Source organism: Crassostrea angulata, chromosome 7 (assembly GCF_025612915.1).
Source record: "Crassostrea angulata isolate pt1a10 chromosome 7, ASM2561291v2, whole genome shotgun sequence".
Classification (NCBI taxonomy): domain Eukaryota; kingdom Metazoa; phylum Mollusca; class Bivalvia; order Ostreida; family Ostreidae; genus Magallana; species Magallana angulata.
Window position 1 is genome coordinate 18,388,516 of NC_069117.1, and position 17,503 is coordinate 18,406,018.

The following is a 17,503-nucleotide window of genomic DNA, read 5'->3' on the forward strand; positions in this document are numbered from 1 at the left end:
TAAGGCTTTAAAAAAGCTCCAGATTGACGCGGATTATTTTGTTAAAAAGCACACGATTTGCAGAATTCCACACAGACATGCAAGGATATGGCAAAACTAAGAGATCTTCGCGAAGAAATAAGGGTATGTCTACATCTATTCTGGATCATTTCAATCATATACTTTCCCTAGACATAATAATTATTATAGTGTCTTACTTTGTCGGATCAAACTAAAATATTTTGACTGTCTGAATCAGGATATTTTATCATAATTATTTGTTATTTCTATGTAACGATCAGAATTTTATGTATAGCACGAATGAAAAAATATGTTTATGCATAATGTAGTCTTCTAATAATTTCTCCAATCCTTATGAACAATTAGCATAACTTTGTTATGTTTTTTATTCATTTGCCTTGTTTATTGTTGTTGAAAATTTTCCTGTATTAAGATGTTTTCTATGAACATGTTGTGATGGTCAGGCCAGTTCAAATACCGGCACTAAATAGTTCAGTTGGTAGAGCACCTGACTAAGAAATTCAGGGGGGCGATTTTCGAATCTTGGTCTGGTCCATCATTATTTCTCCCATCCCATTACATTTGGTGTTGCGCCAATCCCTGGAACCAACTGGTTAAGTCTTGCCATGGAAAAGAGCCTAGGGTGATCTTCGAAGTCTAAGATCATTAGGGGGATGTGACGGTCAGACCAGTGCCAGTTGGTGGAGCGCTCAAGGGTCCTGAGTTAAAACACCAGTCTGGTCTGTCATAATATCTCTCATCCCGTGACATTTGGTGCTTTCCCTACCTGGCCTGTTGCCTACCCCTGGAACTGGTTTACCTCTGCCAGAGAAAAAAGCATGGAGAGATAATCTAGGGCATAGATCATTTGAGGGGGAGGAATGAGGAACCAGTCCAATGTAGGCGCCAGAAAGTCTGGGTCCGTCATTCTTTCTCCCATAACAAAGTGCATTATGAATATATAAGGCAATATTGTAAAGCATATCTTTTTGTGTACATAAAACCATTCATTTTCTTAAACACTTGAATTCACAAGTGTAAATAATTGTATATGTGCATGGTAATTAAAGTCTGAATTCAGTTTTTTTAACTTGATGTCTATGCAATTAATTTTTACAGTGAAAAATAAGTACTAAGTACCGGTACTGTAATCCATTATCACATATCAAAATCCCTGTATATTTTGTAATTGAATGTCAACAACTTAAAAATACACAGTTTGAAATGATTTTTGCAGGAAGTTCAGAGAGACCGAGATTTTAGTCTCAAGTGTAAGATTTCCACCTCACAATATCAGATACTAGAATCCGTTAGAGCAAAAAATGTGGAAAAATTTAAATCTATCGTCAATCGGGGAGAGAGTCCCAACTTCAGGACAGACACGGGGGACACTCTGTTACATATAGTGGTTGGAATGGGATGCAGCAAAGGTATGCTAAGTTTGTAGTTTGTAAACTTTACAAAAAAGGTCAATGTTATCACATTTGCTTTCAAAGTATGTACATGTATTAACTTTATTAATCAATTGAGGAATTCTCTGAAATTTAAACATTCAATCTTTTTAAAGTGACATAGTCAACACAAATTAATAATTTGAGAGAAGAAGAACTTTGAAAGGATTTCACAAATAACTAATTCTGTTAAAAAAAATGAACTTTATTTATTTCACAACAATTAATAACAAGATTATACAACTTATAATGAATATCTTTTGTTGGCACAGATGTTAGCAAAAGGGGGTCATTGGCTTAATTCAGTTGTCATGATCAAAGTTTTTTTTTTTTTGAGTCACCAGGACTGGGTTTTACAAAAGAACTTATTACAACTTCATGAATGCTTATTGATCACAAACTAATCAATTTTTTGGTCAAATGACTGTGAAATATATTTATAAAAATCAAAGTAGTTGTAGATTACTGGGTTTTTTTTTAATTATGCTCATCAAAGATCATTCAATGAGACTAAAAATATTTACGACTTTGCCCCAAGTTCTTTTGTAATGCAACCCTGTCCCTTTAACAAACTTTGTGTGCTGCTTTGCAATTTAAGTTTTATGTCGATCATTTCCAACATATTTGAAATGAAGTAGAATTTAAATGAATGACATTCACTATATAATTTAGCCTGTATGGAGATGCTGAGGACTCTAGTTTACATGGACATGCCCTTAGATGCCACAGACAGATTTGGACAGACTCCTCTCCATATTGCAGCAGAGAAAAGCATGGAAATGGTGACTGTATTGTTAGAAGCAGGAGCATCAGTAAACATTGAAGATAATGCTGGTATAAAGTCATATTTTTCTGTAATAGTCCTGGTAATGATTGTATAGATTCTGAGATAATGTGAATACTGATGATAAGATAGTACATATATATACCTACTTAATGAAGACAATGGCAGGTTTATTGTTCCCCACGACTGCAACTATTTTCTGAGGAAAAGCCAAGGGAAATAGTTGCTGTTGAAAGGACATTGATTAGTCCTGAATTAATTAACCCAAAATTTTTAAAGCTTTGAAATAAAGTCTCTGAAGAAGACACTTTGATGAGTAATCTTCATATACATTTTTACACAAAATTGTTTAAAATTAAAAACTACATGTATCACTGCACTAAAATTTGACTGAAAAAATTGCACATTAAAGCTACATGTAATGGAAGCTATATAGCTAAATCAAGAAATTGTACTGGACCTGTACAAGTTATTGGTAACTCCTAATGGTATATCTATACTTAATCAAGTAAATAAATTATATAGCATAGATCTTCTGAAAAAAGATTGTGAGACTGCCTGATGATTAAGTTGAGCATCTGACTTTCCCTAGGAAGAACTGCCCTGCTGCATGCATGTTCTAGTTCCTGTGAGGAGGCTGTAGCCATTGTCCATTGTTTGTTGGACAGAAATGCCAACATCTTCGCCCAGGACCAAGATGGGCACACAGGTCAGTAGCTTAGGTCATTACTTGTAAGGTACATAGATTTTGCATAAATATTTTTAATTTTTCAGTTTTTAAAGGAAATAAAATTGATTTTTTTTCTGTTTCTGAAGGAAATGAAATTAAAGTCTGTTTCAAATAAAACAGAAATCATTTCATTTTAATTGACTACTCTGTGTTTGTTTGTTACAGCCTTACACTGCCTGTGTTTGTCCCGACTGAACATGACCACTAGGATTGAACTAGCCTATAAACTTCTGTATGCTGGCCTATCAGCCACTGTCCCAGATAAGATTGGTAAAAAATTTTTTATTAAATTGCTATAGAAGTTTCTTGTATCTTAGTAATGATAGACAACAACAAACAAATTCAACGAAGAAAGTTTATTAATACCAGGAGATTGTAAGGATTCTGAACAAAAATGCCTTTTAAATACTCCTATTGCTGATATTTTGTGTTGCATCTTTTTTTGTGTGCATAAACATTGTAAATATAGATCAATAAGACTTAATTGTTGGAATACTCTTGAGTTTAATGTATTCAGAGGGGCAATTTTGGATTAACAAACTATTGTTGGTTATAGGAAAGATGGCTCTTTGTCATGAGATATCAAGAGCATTGCAGCCAAGACACAAAAATCCAAAGAGCCAGCAATCTGCACTACTCATCAGAACTCTAGTCAAAGCAGGCTCCAACTTCAATCCCAGAAGCACCCAGCACAGAGGCTTTTTAAAACATGTCTTAAACCTGTACAGTGATTCCTACCATGTTCATCTGGTGAATGAATTTGAGCCAGTGCTCTCCCTTACCTCTATTAAAAAACTTTTGGAAATTATACCAGATGATGACGAAAATTATCAACAATTAGTTCTGTCTTTAAGGAGAATCTCCCATAAGATTCAGACTCTGAAATTCATGAGTAGGAATGCTGTGAGAACAGAGCTAAAAGGAAAGGTATTGATCAAAGTGGATTATCTTCCCTTGCCCATGACGTTAAAGAATTATGTTCTGTTGGAAGATGAATAATGTTTTAAGTTAAAGTTTATTATTATTTTAGAGATAATTTAAAATGTTAATATACTTGAAAATAAATCAGTTTTAGAATTGTTATGTGCCTTCTCCATGTTTTTTTTTAAAAACAGTTTTATATATCTACTATTTATTACTGTTTATTACAAAATTCTATGCATTCTGACCAGCACTTACTTATTGAGGAGATGCATATAAAATTTTTTACAGAAGTGAATAAATAAAACATTGCTGTCATATTAAATTGTTAATTTGTGTGTTAATATCTGTAACAGGCTACAGATCAAGATATATGCACATATCTTAATAACTTGTGACTCTATTGTCATACCCAGACAGTATCCCAGATGTTTGGTAAACACAGCTTTAAGAATATGGTTCAAATGAAATAGTATTGACAAGTGTATAAAACAAGGGTACCAGCTAAAATCTTTATTATTAAGTTTTCACCCATCAGTCGCTATAACAGAGGGTAAATAGAAATATAATATAATCGCTATTGTTCATGGCCATTTATTTTGCATGCATACGGTATAACCCTTACAGTAACTATGTAAAGGGAACGAAGAATTTTATAAAAATGTACAATACCGGTACTTGTGAAAGGAGTTAACACAAACGGATTTTTTTTAAATGTTTCAAAGGGGATTTTAATGAAATCAACTGGCTTAAATTATAAAATAAAGTAAAATTGTTGCTTGAAAAAAAATGCAAAGACTGCTGATAAATTTAGCTAGGCCTGGCGAATGTGTAAGTGGTACAAAATATATACAAATACGATGATGAGAACACATTACAAAAAGCTGTTTAACATCCAGGATCCCACATTTGGACCTTCATCTTTGGTCAGAACTAGGCTCTGGAACAGTCCAGTTGTCCTCAAAAGGAATTAGGTTTAAACGACCAATAACACTTAAAGCTAGCCTGGTCAAATAAGCGAATTTCGTACAATCATGTATAATACAGTTTTAATGGAAGAACTTTTCAAATTTACTATTTCAGTTGATGATTGCTTATTAGAGTACTTACGGTAATTCAAATACTAAACCGCCTCAGATTTGATTGGCGAAAAGCGAGTTAGTCTAATTTCTGATTGCCACAACGTAACTTGTTTACAATGTACAATGTATGGACTTATATGTAGTTTTTTTTCAATGGGTATGCGTGTGATTTTTACATAAATAAAACTTTTTTTTTTATTTGAAAAGTTTTAGGGGACGGTTTCATCAGAAGAATCATAGTTATTTTTTCTTGCTCATCACAAAAACTTCAAGATGATGCGTGCGCAAAGGACTGCAAATATTGCAGCGTTGCATCAGAATATATCTTCTTTTTTTTTTTTACTGAACCTATATTCTTTGTATTTCTTGTAAAAACGTTGATTGTTTCCATAGTTTCACTTTAAACTACATGTTTCTGTAAAGTAATTCAAGTAACATAAAAGTATACGCTCATGCATTTAGAAAAAAAAGATCGATGAAAAGTGTCTAATATTATGCATTGAATGATTTATTTTTGACGTCGTCGTGTCAATAACTGCCGTCAGGTGAGCAGATAAATTGAATAACGCGCGTTAGCGCGTTATGATAATTTTTCTCTGATCCGCAACACAATTCGAGTAATTTTAGAATTTATTTGTTGCAATTAAAAATGATTTGATTTTGCAGAAAATTCAAAACTGAATTGTCCAAATACACTTGCTTTAAAAATTGACTAGTCTTTATGTACAGTGTACTTGCACTTGTAAGTATATTCATCATCGAATTACTAGCGTCAGCTCATTTCCAGCTCTAGAACATCTTGCTTCAAACGTGTACATAATCAAGCCTTTATAAGGTCCAAGACCATGTCAAGGGTATATATTATTCATTCACGTTTAGGACCAATATAGATCGACAATTATTTCCAGGTAATGCTTATTTCCTTTATGGAATTTTATCTTTCATCCATCCTTTGTTCAAATATGTTTTCTTCTTTTAGGAAATCCATGCCTGATGCAGCATATAATTAGATGTCTAAATAGCTTGATTTGCACTTTTTTGTGTTTACCTTATAACGTAGAATCGATGGTTCTAAACATGAAATTTGCACACCACAGAAAAAAACCCATTAACTGAAGGATGTTTAATCACCAAATGAAAAATAACTGCTTTGCCATTTGTACAAAATGTACTTTTGTTGTATATTTTACTACTTAATAATATGTGTAGTTATCTAGAAAAAAGGACGCATATTTTGAAGTGAACGAAACCAAGGTGATTGATACAGTGCGCTGTTGTGCAAAGCATGTTGAACCTGTATCTATCTGTAAATCTTTTACCCTGTGTAGCATTCAAAATTACAAAATTGCTCTTAATCACATATGAAATAATGATTTTTCCCCGATGAATGATAAAAGTTCCTTTTTAACATCTTCAAATTTTAATTTGCATAGAATTGTTATAAATCGAAAAGTAAAACGATAAATTCTTTGCAACAATAGTATATAGCAACCATGGCTTCACTTAACCTCAAGTATAAAATCATCTTCGTAAAATTTTAAATTCCTCGCATAAAAGCTGCACATTATATTCCAAACATTTGACAAAAGCTTTAAATCTTTTTATCAATGTCTGCACAAGTAAATCCATCAAAACGATATGTTTACATTTTGCAAATCAAACGAAACACGAACTCTTTTGTCTTTAAAGTTTACAAAAATGATGTTTGTCTTTACCTACTTGTAATTTATACTCAATGATAAACACATTCCATCATAGTAACTTGTTTACTTGGCAAAACGTAATGCAATACAAAGTACAAAAATATTTTGTACGTAAAATGGAAGTACTCCAATGCAAAACACACGTAACCTCCAATCAAACGATCGGTTAGACCGATAACATTGTTTTTGGAAGTCAAGTCATTAAATCAAAATGGGTTAAAGTTGTATCATTATGAAAATTTAAATATAACAAAGAAATAAAAAATAGATCACATATGACTAGCCTGAATATCTAGAAGGCTTAAATTCCAAAGTTTATGAGGTTTTGTCGAATATTTCGTTGGTCGTTAACTGTCTGTCCCTTTCTAACGGCTCGCGGGTCCTGATGTAGCGAGCCTTTTTCGCCTCCTCCCACGTCTGTTCAAAAGGGGGCGCTGTGTACATAGTCTTCAGTGACCCGTCCGGATTGAACGACTCCGGACCGATGGCGACTTTGCTAGGTTTCTGCTGCTCCTCCTCTGTTGGCACCTTTCGCGTCTCCACACTCTCGATCTCAAGTTCTTTTACAGCATTCTCAATCTCTATCACAGTTTTTGGGTCCTCAACTGGCGAATAAGGAATCTTTTCTTCGTTAACTATCACGGGAGGATGGTGTGATCCTTTCTCCATAGACGACCTTCTAGCTGAAGTTGGGTGACCACGAGCATCATCATGATGGATTCTCCCTTTGTCTAAAGAAAATCTCCTGGCCGAAGTTGGATGCGTTAAATGACCATGAACTGCATCATGATTGAACTTCCCCTTCTCTATAGACGCTCTTCTTGCTGAAGTTGGATGCGTTAGATGACCATGAAAGTCATCATGATGGAATTTCCCTTTCTCTGTAGGCGACTTTCTTGCTGAAGTTGGATGACCACGAATATCCTCGTTGGAACCCTTCCCTTTGTCTAGCGACAGCCGCCTGACAGCGCTGTGTTTCGGAGGACTGGTTCCTGGCACTATATGCCTGCCCTTGTCTAAAGACATCCGTCTGACGGGACTGTGCCGAGGGGAACTCATCTCCGTAGTTATCTCTCCACTTTCGTTTCTGGATATTTGTAGAGAGGGCTCCTTCGTACCAGTTGGCTCGTTAGATGGCACGTCCTGCGACTGACTGTCACTTAATGTTTGTATATATTGCTTCTGTTCCTCAAAGTCATTTGAGTTTTCCGCTTCACTAGGCTTCGGCTGATCTGATATTATCAATGGATTTATTTGCACATGTGGATGATCATTATATTTATTTTGATTGATGCGACCTGAACCTTTGATCCCATCTAGAAGATCATTATGTTCTTGCGCATGCGCTTCGTTGAAACTCTGAAGATACTGAATAAGCATCTCCGCGTTCATTGGACTGGAGTCCCTCCCGCGTGAGTTGTTCTCCGGGGGAGCTTTTCTTTGCAGTCTTGGACTCCTACTGCTGACGTCTTTCATTCCCAATTCTTTGAATTTTGGATGATGAAATTTCTTGTCGCTTGACAGGGTAGCATGATGGCCAAGTTGTTTATGAACGCCGCCTCGAATTTTGTTCAATTCCTTTTCTATTTCCTTGCGTTCTTGGTTGACCTTGTCCAGATTAAATCTGTACTCGGCCTCGATACCTCCCCTCCCCCCGACCTCTTGGTCTAGCCGACGCTGCTCGCGCTTGTTGAGCTCACGAGCAAATTCCTGCGATCGAAACTGTCTCTTGTAAATATCCATGTCCCTGTTGGTCTTCATTGATATCATTTCCCCCTCTTCAAAATTCTGTAAAAGAGATTATTACAAAAAAGTTCACATATTGGAACAATTCTTTTGCGATTTATTTGCAACGAATAACCTTAAACATATTTGCTAAGTTTATTCAGAAAAAAGAAAACCCGTGTCTGGTTTGACTGCACTTGACATTAAGCCACCCAAAGTAAACTCCCAGACCAAAAGTTATGATTAAATACTCGAGGTTTGCGTGTTCTAAAACGGACTCAAATTCTAAATTGACTTTATTTGAAAATTCTCCAAAAGAGCTATTAACCTAAGCCTTTCGTACACATGCACAGTAAAATAGAAATCAAATATTTGCACATGTTCCTAATCAGCTGTTGTCGACATTATTCAACAAGAGAAAGATGAATAGGGTTTTAGCAGGCATATAAGAACTAAAATCACAATAAGGACACTTACAGCGGCGAACTGAGTTGAAAAAACCTGTAACGGTATTCAAACGCACCTCAGTGTCTTACTTGTGTCGCATGAATGTGTTTCAATGTAAAATTGTTCTAACATCAACTGGTCTATAATGCAATGGGAAAGATTAGATTGTCAATTGAGCACTATATACAAGAACTGAGAATAGAAATGAAATGAATAGCTTACAAGTAACTGGCTCTACCTGGTAATGGTGAACAGGTCGTTCATCAGAAAATAACGTCCAAAACATGAAAATAGGATTTTCTATCATTTTATAGCACCTGTTAATAATAAAATGGTCGCACCTTGTCTCCACACCCAAAGTTAAAGCCAAAATTGATATAAAATTTCAAAAGCAAGTATCAATAACCAAAGGTATTATAATTGAGCACATGTCGATTTATTTGGTCATAACGTTGATGGGTCTGAGTGGGACAGCTTCCTCGAGATCTCTATCAATTTAAACAACAATGCATCGATATTTGGTGATAAAAACCAGTGTCTGAACGTAAAATATGAAGACAGCTCTACTTCGTAAAGAAAAGCATCCTGTTTACTGGTAAATAATTGATAGCTTTGTAATTGCATGTACCGGTACCCATATATGGAAAGGGTCAATTTTGTTTATCTGACAGCTTTGTTGTGCTGTAATGGCAATTTTGAAGCGAGAGTAAAAGATGTGTGATCCATTCTTGCGTAATAAGAAACATTCAATAACAGCTAATCATTCGGAAGATATCGGACTTAATAGGAAATGACGCTTTTACATTTTTGTGCGTAGGACCAAATCAATTGAAGTAAAATCTCGTAAAAAATAACTGATATCCACAGGTAGGCAAGGTGTTGCAGTGAGTTTATTACCTGTTTCAGTTTTAAACGTAAACGACCAATTTTAGTGTCATCGACCCTCTCCCAAATCTGTGCACAAACAAACAACCCCCCAATAACAGGCGACGGACCTTTGTATTTGTTTAGATATGTATGTGTTAAATAAGGATTTACTCATCTTGCGTCAATGCATCGACTAAATACACGCAAGTTTTACGTAAAGGGGAGCATCCTTGCTATTGAAGATAATTTCTCTGCACTTTTCAAGGATGAATTTGAACATAAATCAATAATTTTTATCACGACTGAAATAAATTTGTCTTTTGCATTTTACATAACAGAGATAATTCTGACCATTTCTCTATATATTAAGATCAAATCTGATTTCTGAAAAAAGAGACCGAAGAATTTTGGTTTTTTTGGGACTAGATTTCCTCGAAAGTGTAATTGATGAAATTCCTGTCATAATTATTGACTAAAAACCTTCAAGAAGATGAATCTAAACGCTATTAATACCCACAACATATTTCAATACGACTTTTAGAAGTATAAGGCAACTGTAGGCTCTCCGACTTGTTTGGTTTTCTCTCCTATTATTGATGAATCACCTGTATCGTCTCTCCAATCTCCTTGACATGCCATGTTTGCATCTTCTTTGCGATATTTTCTAAATCTTTTAAAATACCTTTAACGAATTCTCTATACGTTGTACATACACAAAACTGTACAGCAGGTGTGCAATGTAAATGGTTAAGGTGGATGTTGATTTATTTTTTTAAAAAGCATTTCTAACGATAATTTTTCTTTGTTGTAAAATGAAAAAAAAAATTCTTGTAACATGCCTCGGATTTGACTCCCCCCCCCCCCCTCCCCCCACCCGAAAAAAGCCCTTACGTGGCCAGAATCTGTTAAAAGAAAAACCATAACGACTGCATTGTTATCAATACAGATTCCATCCTTAGTACGTAAGATGTCTAAAAAAAATCGAAACTGAGCGGAAATTAAAAGTATGCTGGGATAATGGACGATTCAATGCTCACCGCGAGGTCTTGGTCATTTTATTACAGTATTATATGCGTAATGTGTTCGAATAAAACTATTGTAAACATTGGTTTGTTCATCTTCGCTAGCCAAAGGTTTTCGGTCCACTTCGCTTTATGGGGAGCAAAGTGGACCAAAAACCCTTGGCTAACGAAGATGTGGTATGTTGTACACATCCCCATTCTGCAGGTTTGACCGAGAGAGAACGTTTTGGGGCACAACAATAGGTTTTATACAAGTAGTTCTTTGTCTACAACCATTACTTTAAAAATTTACAGTCATTTTACAACATGGCTTGAATTAATCTTATAATATCATTAGCACAGAGTTTAATGAAAAACTAAAATTTAGCATAATAAATTTAAATTCAAATTATTTCCTAAACTCATCCAGTTGTGTACAAGTGTTGGGAAATGAAACATTTGAGTTGCAGTTTAGAAGATATTTACATACACACGTACGTCATAATGCTAAAGTATTGAAATACTCGTATCATATAACCATCATTGATGGCAGTTTGATTAAGGTCAATGCACGCGTGTATTAGGGTCTTTAAATCATTCCCCATGATTTTGATCGTAGATAATCTATTTACATGATGTATACATACAAATGAAAACAAATTCCATGTATTGAGATATGTATCGTAAACATGCGTTCCATTACAAAATAAAAGACTATATTGTTCTAGTTACAAAAACACCGTCTGAACGAGAAAACAAGCTTCTACTATTCCAATCCTTATTGTTTTTGTACAAAATATAAATTTCAAGTCAGGAATGTAATTTTCAAAAAGAATTAATTACATGTATTTAGAGATATCGGTTAAAAAATTTATGAGCAAGTGTTCAGAGTGCAATATTAACTATATGATTTGATGAGTTAGTAAACAAGGTTTCATTCATTGGTTTAAAGTGCAAAAAAAACCGAAAATCGACGTGTTGCCGTGTGTGATGACAGGGTAATAATCGCTCACTATCCGTTGATGATTGAAAATATCGTAAAAAATTATAGAAGACCAGCAAGGGCATCGATGACGTCATTACGGTCGAGAGAGTCTCGATGTGACGTTAAATAACACACGTTTAGTCAATATTTATACAAAAAAGTACCGTGAATTACTTTTTGATATCGTAAACTATCAATGTTTAGCAAAAGGCAAATGCACCATTTAGTTCTAAGGAGAGGTAAAACAAAACTACTGACAATAGGTTAGACTTGTTAACAGATAGGGTCAAAGGAATAGTAATGATCCTGACTTATAGACGAATCACCATTTCAATGACTCGTTTGATCCTTACCATAATACTCACATTTGAAATTTGCAGTGCACTGATAAAGAATCACCAATATATGTCATATATGTTCCCTGTTTGTCCCTTGACAGTTTTACAAATTCATAATTCTGGTCACGGCTTTGGTTTTATCAGACTCTATAAATGGCATGGATATACCCAACATTGTAGATTTATTTAATTCTTAAGCATTTAAAGTATCGGAAACCTATAAACATCTCTTGTAGGTTGCATCAACCGCTGTATTGATAATTGAATGCTCATTTACTTTCTTTTAAAATGTTTTATTTTGTTTGATGATATGTTTTCCGTGCAGACATTTAAACCCATTTAAAAGCGACTTTCCTATGGGGAAATTTTTGTCCGATTCAAAAAACGTAAAACAGACTCAGACAGTACCAGTCAGTGGGTTTTAATATACATGTTTTGACTAAGAATGCAATGTCAAGATTCAGCAAATTTTATATCACAGCTAGTGAACATGGCTTATTTCTAAAATTTGTATGACGATGTTAAACTTGATAGACAAAGATTGAATCTTCTTTTAATTACTGAGGAATAGCTATTTTTTAAGACATATACACCAATGCGTAACATTAGGGGAAGTTCTTTCTCTGTGGAAATTATCACAAACTAGTGAAAATTACATGTAAATATGTAATTACATAACGTTTTACTTAACCATTACGTTATTTTGTTATAAGACGAACAAAAATATTGGAAACAAGGACAGCTCCTCAAAGTTTAGTTTATAGCCTGATAAACTGAATTTTATAAACATACTAATACAGTATAGTATTTCATTCAAATTTATTTAATTCAAAATTCATTTTGTCGATAAAAAGCGTTTACGTTTGATTATTCAGTCTTCCGACAGACAATGAATTTTAAACGTCCTTCATTTAAAATTCATCAATTATAAGGCCGTTTTATGTAGTTGAATAACACCAAATTAACACATCAGGGCTAAGTACTGTTTGGCACAATAGTCTTTTCTTCCAAGTAAAAAGTTGGTGGGTTTTTTCATGACCGACCACTACTGCATCCCGGTTTCCATGGTGCATGCGCATCGTACGAAACTATTTTGCTCTGCACGAAATTTGAGACCACTGATAAAACAATTAGGTTATTATAAAGGAATAAACTAGACTCCTTACAGGTTTTTAAGGACTGTATCGATTTCTCGGAGTTTATTAAGTTAATATTGTCAAAAGACAGTAGCACAAACAACGGTTATATGTTGAGCTGGGTTCGTAAGCATGGAAGGGGGGGGGGGGGGCACATAGCATTGTATCTACGGCAGGTTAAACAAATCACCGCATTCAAATATGCTCAGTCAAATAGAAATTATATTTTTTCTCACGTATAGAAAATTGTTTGCAACAAAAGGCCTGTTGCGGAATTCTAGTGTATCTTGATCGCTGTTGCCAGAGTGAATGTGTTGCCTCGTAGATACAACAAGGCTGTCCAGAATTTACACTAATAACATGTATTAAGTTTTGTTCAGATTATCATCCTGATGTTCAGAAAATGTTGGTTTATTATTAAATCAAGATAAGTAAGGATACTTTCTATATTCTGATATATCCGTCCAATTTCAAACGTCGGTCATTGAATATGGATGTACTCAATAAAGGTTAACATTGTATCAAAAATTAACACGCAATGCGTGTCTACATAGTAGTACATGTACAACAAATAATTGGCATTATCGTGGCATGCTTGAAAACAAGTGCTGAAAACTCGGCATCGCGTTAACATTAAAAACTATTAAAAACTACTATTACATTGAGTAAACTACAGAAAATTTTTTTTTAAAAAAATATGTTTTGATATATTTTCAACAGATTTAAAAGTGAAATGAAATTGATAGAATACCTATCAAATAGATTAACGAGTGTATATTTATGAAATGAAAAATCTTACATTTACCTACCTTTCAAATAGATAAAACCGAAATGGAATCCCAATAATACAGTAATCATTTAAATGAAATTAAATTTTGACTCACCTTATTTAAGGAATCCCAGAGTCAACAGAATCGCGACTGTGTCCGGGAGTCTTTATAAATCTCCCTGATAAGTGGAGGTACGAACGCTATCCCAATCACACACCAACGAAAGGGCCGCCGTCGCAGTTTAGAACTGGTCTTGATTTAAAGGCGAACAGCAGGAACAATGGCCCCAGAATCAGCTCGCCGCTTCATTATGAAGCCAAGTTGATTAGTTCCTGAGTGGCTGATAAAAGGTTATTTAAACATCGATTATGCTCTGACAAAAATGCAGACTTCTGATAAAAAGCGGGGAGTCGACGTGCCATTTATAGAGTAAGGGTGATGAATGGGGGTAGGTTTTTGGCATTATGCTCGCAATGATAAGAACTACTAACGGCCCAGCAAGGTCCGAAGTTTGAATTTGTTTGTGTTTATTCGTCATTAGTCCGATCAATATATCCTATCTTGTAATCACTGAATGACTCGGCTTTTTCGTAAATATTTCCTAATTGATTCGACCTTTATTACATTGAATATTAATACATTGATCAGCATTAAATTTCTTCTATACGTAATATATACACATCAAGTAAGTAATTTATGGTGTCCTTTACTCGAGAAGGATAAAGAAAAAAGAGTAGCGACCCCCTTCCTGGATTTATCGCTTGGTTTGGATTGATTTAATGCAAAATTTGAAGGGTTAAATTTGTGACTTAACTGAAAAGTTCGTGAATCTAAATACTTGTTGATATTTTCAAACCACTTATTGTCAAAATATGAAATGCTAAATGTAAATCTCGATGCCCCGGTTTGAAACCTTTGATAAAACAGTCAAACGACCCGACATCTAGAAAACTGTGGAACTCTGTGATATCAGTACCCCGTCAAAATGTCCCTTCTGTGCCAACTTTGTCCTCGTTAAAGTACGCTAACTTGGCAAATATCATGAACACTACATGGGGGATACAATGCGTATTTAAATCCTATTTACAAATAAACAAATCTGTCCCACAAACGAAGTCAAAACTCACAAAAACGTCAAACAGACAGGTATATATGCCCGCGCTACGTTCTTGTAATGGCTCCGTAGCCCTTACCTAGCCGCTACGATCTTGAACGATGCCCTTTTCTGGCCGCTACGATCTTTAACGATGTCCTTATCTAGCCGCTACGATCTTGAACGATACCCTTACCTAGCCGCTACGATCTTGAACGATACCCTTATCTAGCAGCTACGATCTTGAACGGTACCCTTGCCTAGCCGCTACGATCTTGAACGATACGCTTACTTAGCCGCTACGATCTTGAACGATGTCCTTTCCTGGAAGCTACGATCTTGGACGATGCCCTTATCTAGCCACTACGATCTTGAACGATATCCTTTCCTATAGCCGCTACGGTTTTGAACGATGCCCTTACCTATCTGCTACGATTTTGAACGATGCATGCCCTTACCTATCCGCTACAATCTTGAACGATGTCCGTTCCTAGCCGCTTCGATCTTGAACGATGCCCTTTCCTACCCATTACGATCTTGAACGATGCCCAAACATATAACTGCTACGATCTTGAACGATGCCACAATCTAGTCGCTACGTAGAAATTTGTAGCCTTAATTTTTTAGCATCGTGTATTTAAGATTACTACCATGGTTAACGATTTATGATACATATATTACAATTTCAAATTAATTTTTTTCCCAATTAAATTATATATATATATATATATATAATATAATAAGCACAAACATTGCAATAACTCTCAAATTGACATATACCTGCCCATAGTGAATGATAAAGATATACATAAAGCACAGAGAAATTCACCTTTTTGGAGCTCCACCTCCGCCCCGGCCGGGGCTTGAACTCACGACCTCTGGAACCCATTCTCCTAGCAGTGAGCGGCCACCGCGCTAACCACTGGGCCATCTAGGCAAGACAAAAAACTTGCTTTCGATGACGAAGGGAAACTAGCGCGCTATATGTATATATATATATATATATATATATATATATATATATATATATATATATATATATATATATATATATATATATATATATTGATAATTTTATAATACAAGTTTACAAAAGCACAATTTCTAGATATGTCAAGTTTTGAATACTTTTATAAAAAACAAGAAAAAATATTTCCATAGGTTTCGCACCACAACCTAAAAAGCTTTGTTATGTAAGGCTACCTAATTTCTGGTGCTCTTACCTCTGAGCTATTTCAGTCACAACAAAGCGTGGTGTTCAATGCTATGCGCGACTTTGGCCACAAATTTACGGACTTGTATTATTTTTCTAAAATGTTTCATTGTTTGACAAAATATATGTTAATGTATAGTGGGTCATCTCTTCACGTATTTGTTGATTGAAATCGGGCTGTTTACCAATATATCTTATTTAGTCCAACTCTATAAAAGAATAGGCAATAAAGTTGAAGATGTAGAATAATAAAATAACACTATTTGGAGGTTTTGATACACATACTCTTGTTTAAATCATCATATTCAAAGTATTGAACATATTTAAGGGTAACAAATCGAAGTTATGTTATATATACATAGTTTGAAATACATGTATTTTAGAAAAAATTATCAGATTTGTTGATATTTTGATTTTTCAGAATTATATCCGTGCTTTTATAGACATTACCACTCATCTCCTTTACTTTGTATGGAAATATTTTCTTCATCTGGAAGAATGTACGTACATGCAATTGATTTATAGATCCATATTTCCATTTGTAATAAGCAAATTATGCCCTATTTCAAGTTTAATGGCATACTGGTATATTCTAAAACCTAGGGGCAAAACAAGCCGGCGGTTGGCAGTCCCTGTTAATGAAGCTACACTTACAATCATACTTAACATTGACGGGATCCGCTATGCTATCATAACGAGACTTGTAGATTTCAATATTCAGGGTCCTAGTATCTTTCGGTGACAAGAGAGGACTAACAACCCTTAACCATCAAAAAGCGACTTTTTCTTATTGGAACTTTAGGTGTCTGGATGATTTCAGTGCTAAATAATCATTATCAAATTGAGTTTATTAACTATTAAAAATTGATTTTTAACTACTAGCAACGACTAGTAAATATCAATTGCAGTTTCATCTTATTCCACATCATAAATAGTTTAAAAAAAATCATCAAACTCTTCTTTGCTTGGAGGTAGAATAAACTATAAATAGCCTCGACTGTATAGCATCCTTAAATTTTAACACCGGTCTAAGGAGGTCGATTCATGCAGAAATCTTATGGTTGGATTAAAACGCCAATAATAATACAGGGTTCATGTGGTGTTACTTATAATTCTCTTTTGAATTTTTTGGAGTTATTTATTGGACAAATAAAAGAGGAATAAATAAAATTCAATGCTAGCATATCACAAAATTTAGAAAATTGAATAGGGGTCGAACGTTCAAGATATATGCTTGTAAAGTTTTCATATGCAAAG

General features: G+C 34.6%; 2 protein-coding genes across 3 annotated transcripts; one reads left to right on the forward strand and one right to left on the reverse strand.

Moving 5' to 3' along the window:
* The first annotated feature begins 4 nt into the window (after positions 1 to 4).
* On the forward strand, positions 5 to 4,048 carry LOC128192267 (serine/threonine-protein phosphatase 6 regulatory ankyrin repeat subunit C-like). The gene is made up of 6 exons (XM_052864832.1): positions 5 to 123; positions 1,238 to 1,430; positions 2,124 to 2,285; positions 2,828 to 2,944; positions 3,131 to 3,235; positions 3,522 to 4,048. Exons 1-6 carry the CDS (start codon positions 88 to 90, stop codon positions 3,962 to 3,964), a joined length of 1,056 nt encoding a protein of 351 aa, XP_052720792.1. The 5' UTR covers positions 5 to 87; the 3' UTR covers positions 3,965 to 4,048.
* Positions 4,049 to 6,720: 2,672 nt separating this feature from the next.
* On the reverse strand, positions 6,721 to 14,330 carry LOC128156796 (uncharacterized). 2 transcript variants are annotated; one of them, XM_052819094.1, is made up of 2 exons: positions 14,055 to 14,330; positions 6,721 to 8,459 (listed from the first exon to the last, which is right to left on the reverse strand). In XM_052819094.1, the coding sequence occupies exon 2, from the start codon at positions 8,439 to 8,441 to the stop codon at positions 6,987 to 6,989; it is 1,455 nt and encodes a 484-aa protein (XP_052675054.1). In that variant the 5' UTR covers positions 8,442 to 8,459; positions 14,055 to 14,330; the 3' UTR covers positions 6,721 to 6,986. The 2 variants fall into 2 exon arrangements, with proteins under 2 accessions (XP_052675054.1, XP_052675055.1); XM_052819095.1 differs by lacking the exon at positions 14,055 to 14,330 and adding an exon at positions 13,980 to 14,000.
* Between the last annotated feature and the right edge of the window lie 3,173 nt (positions 14,331 to 17,503).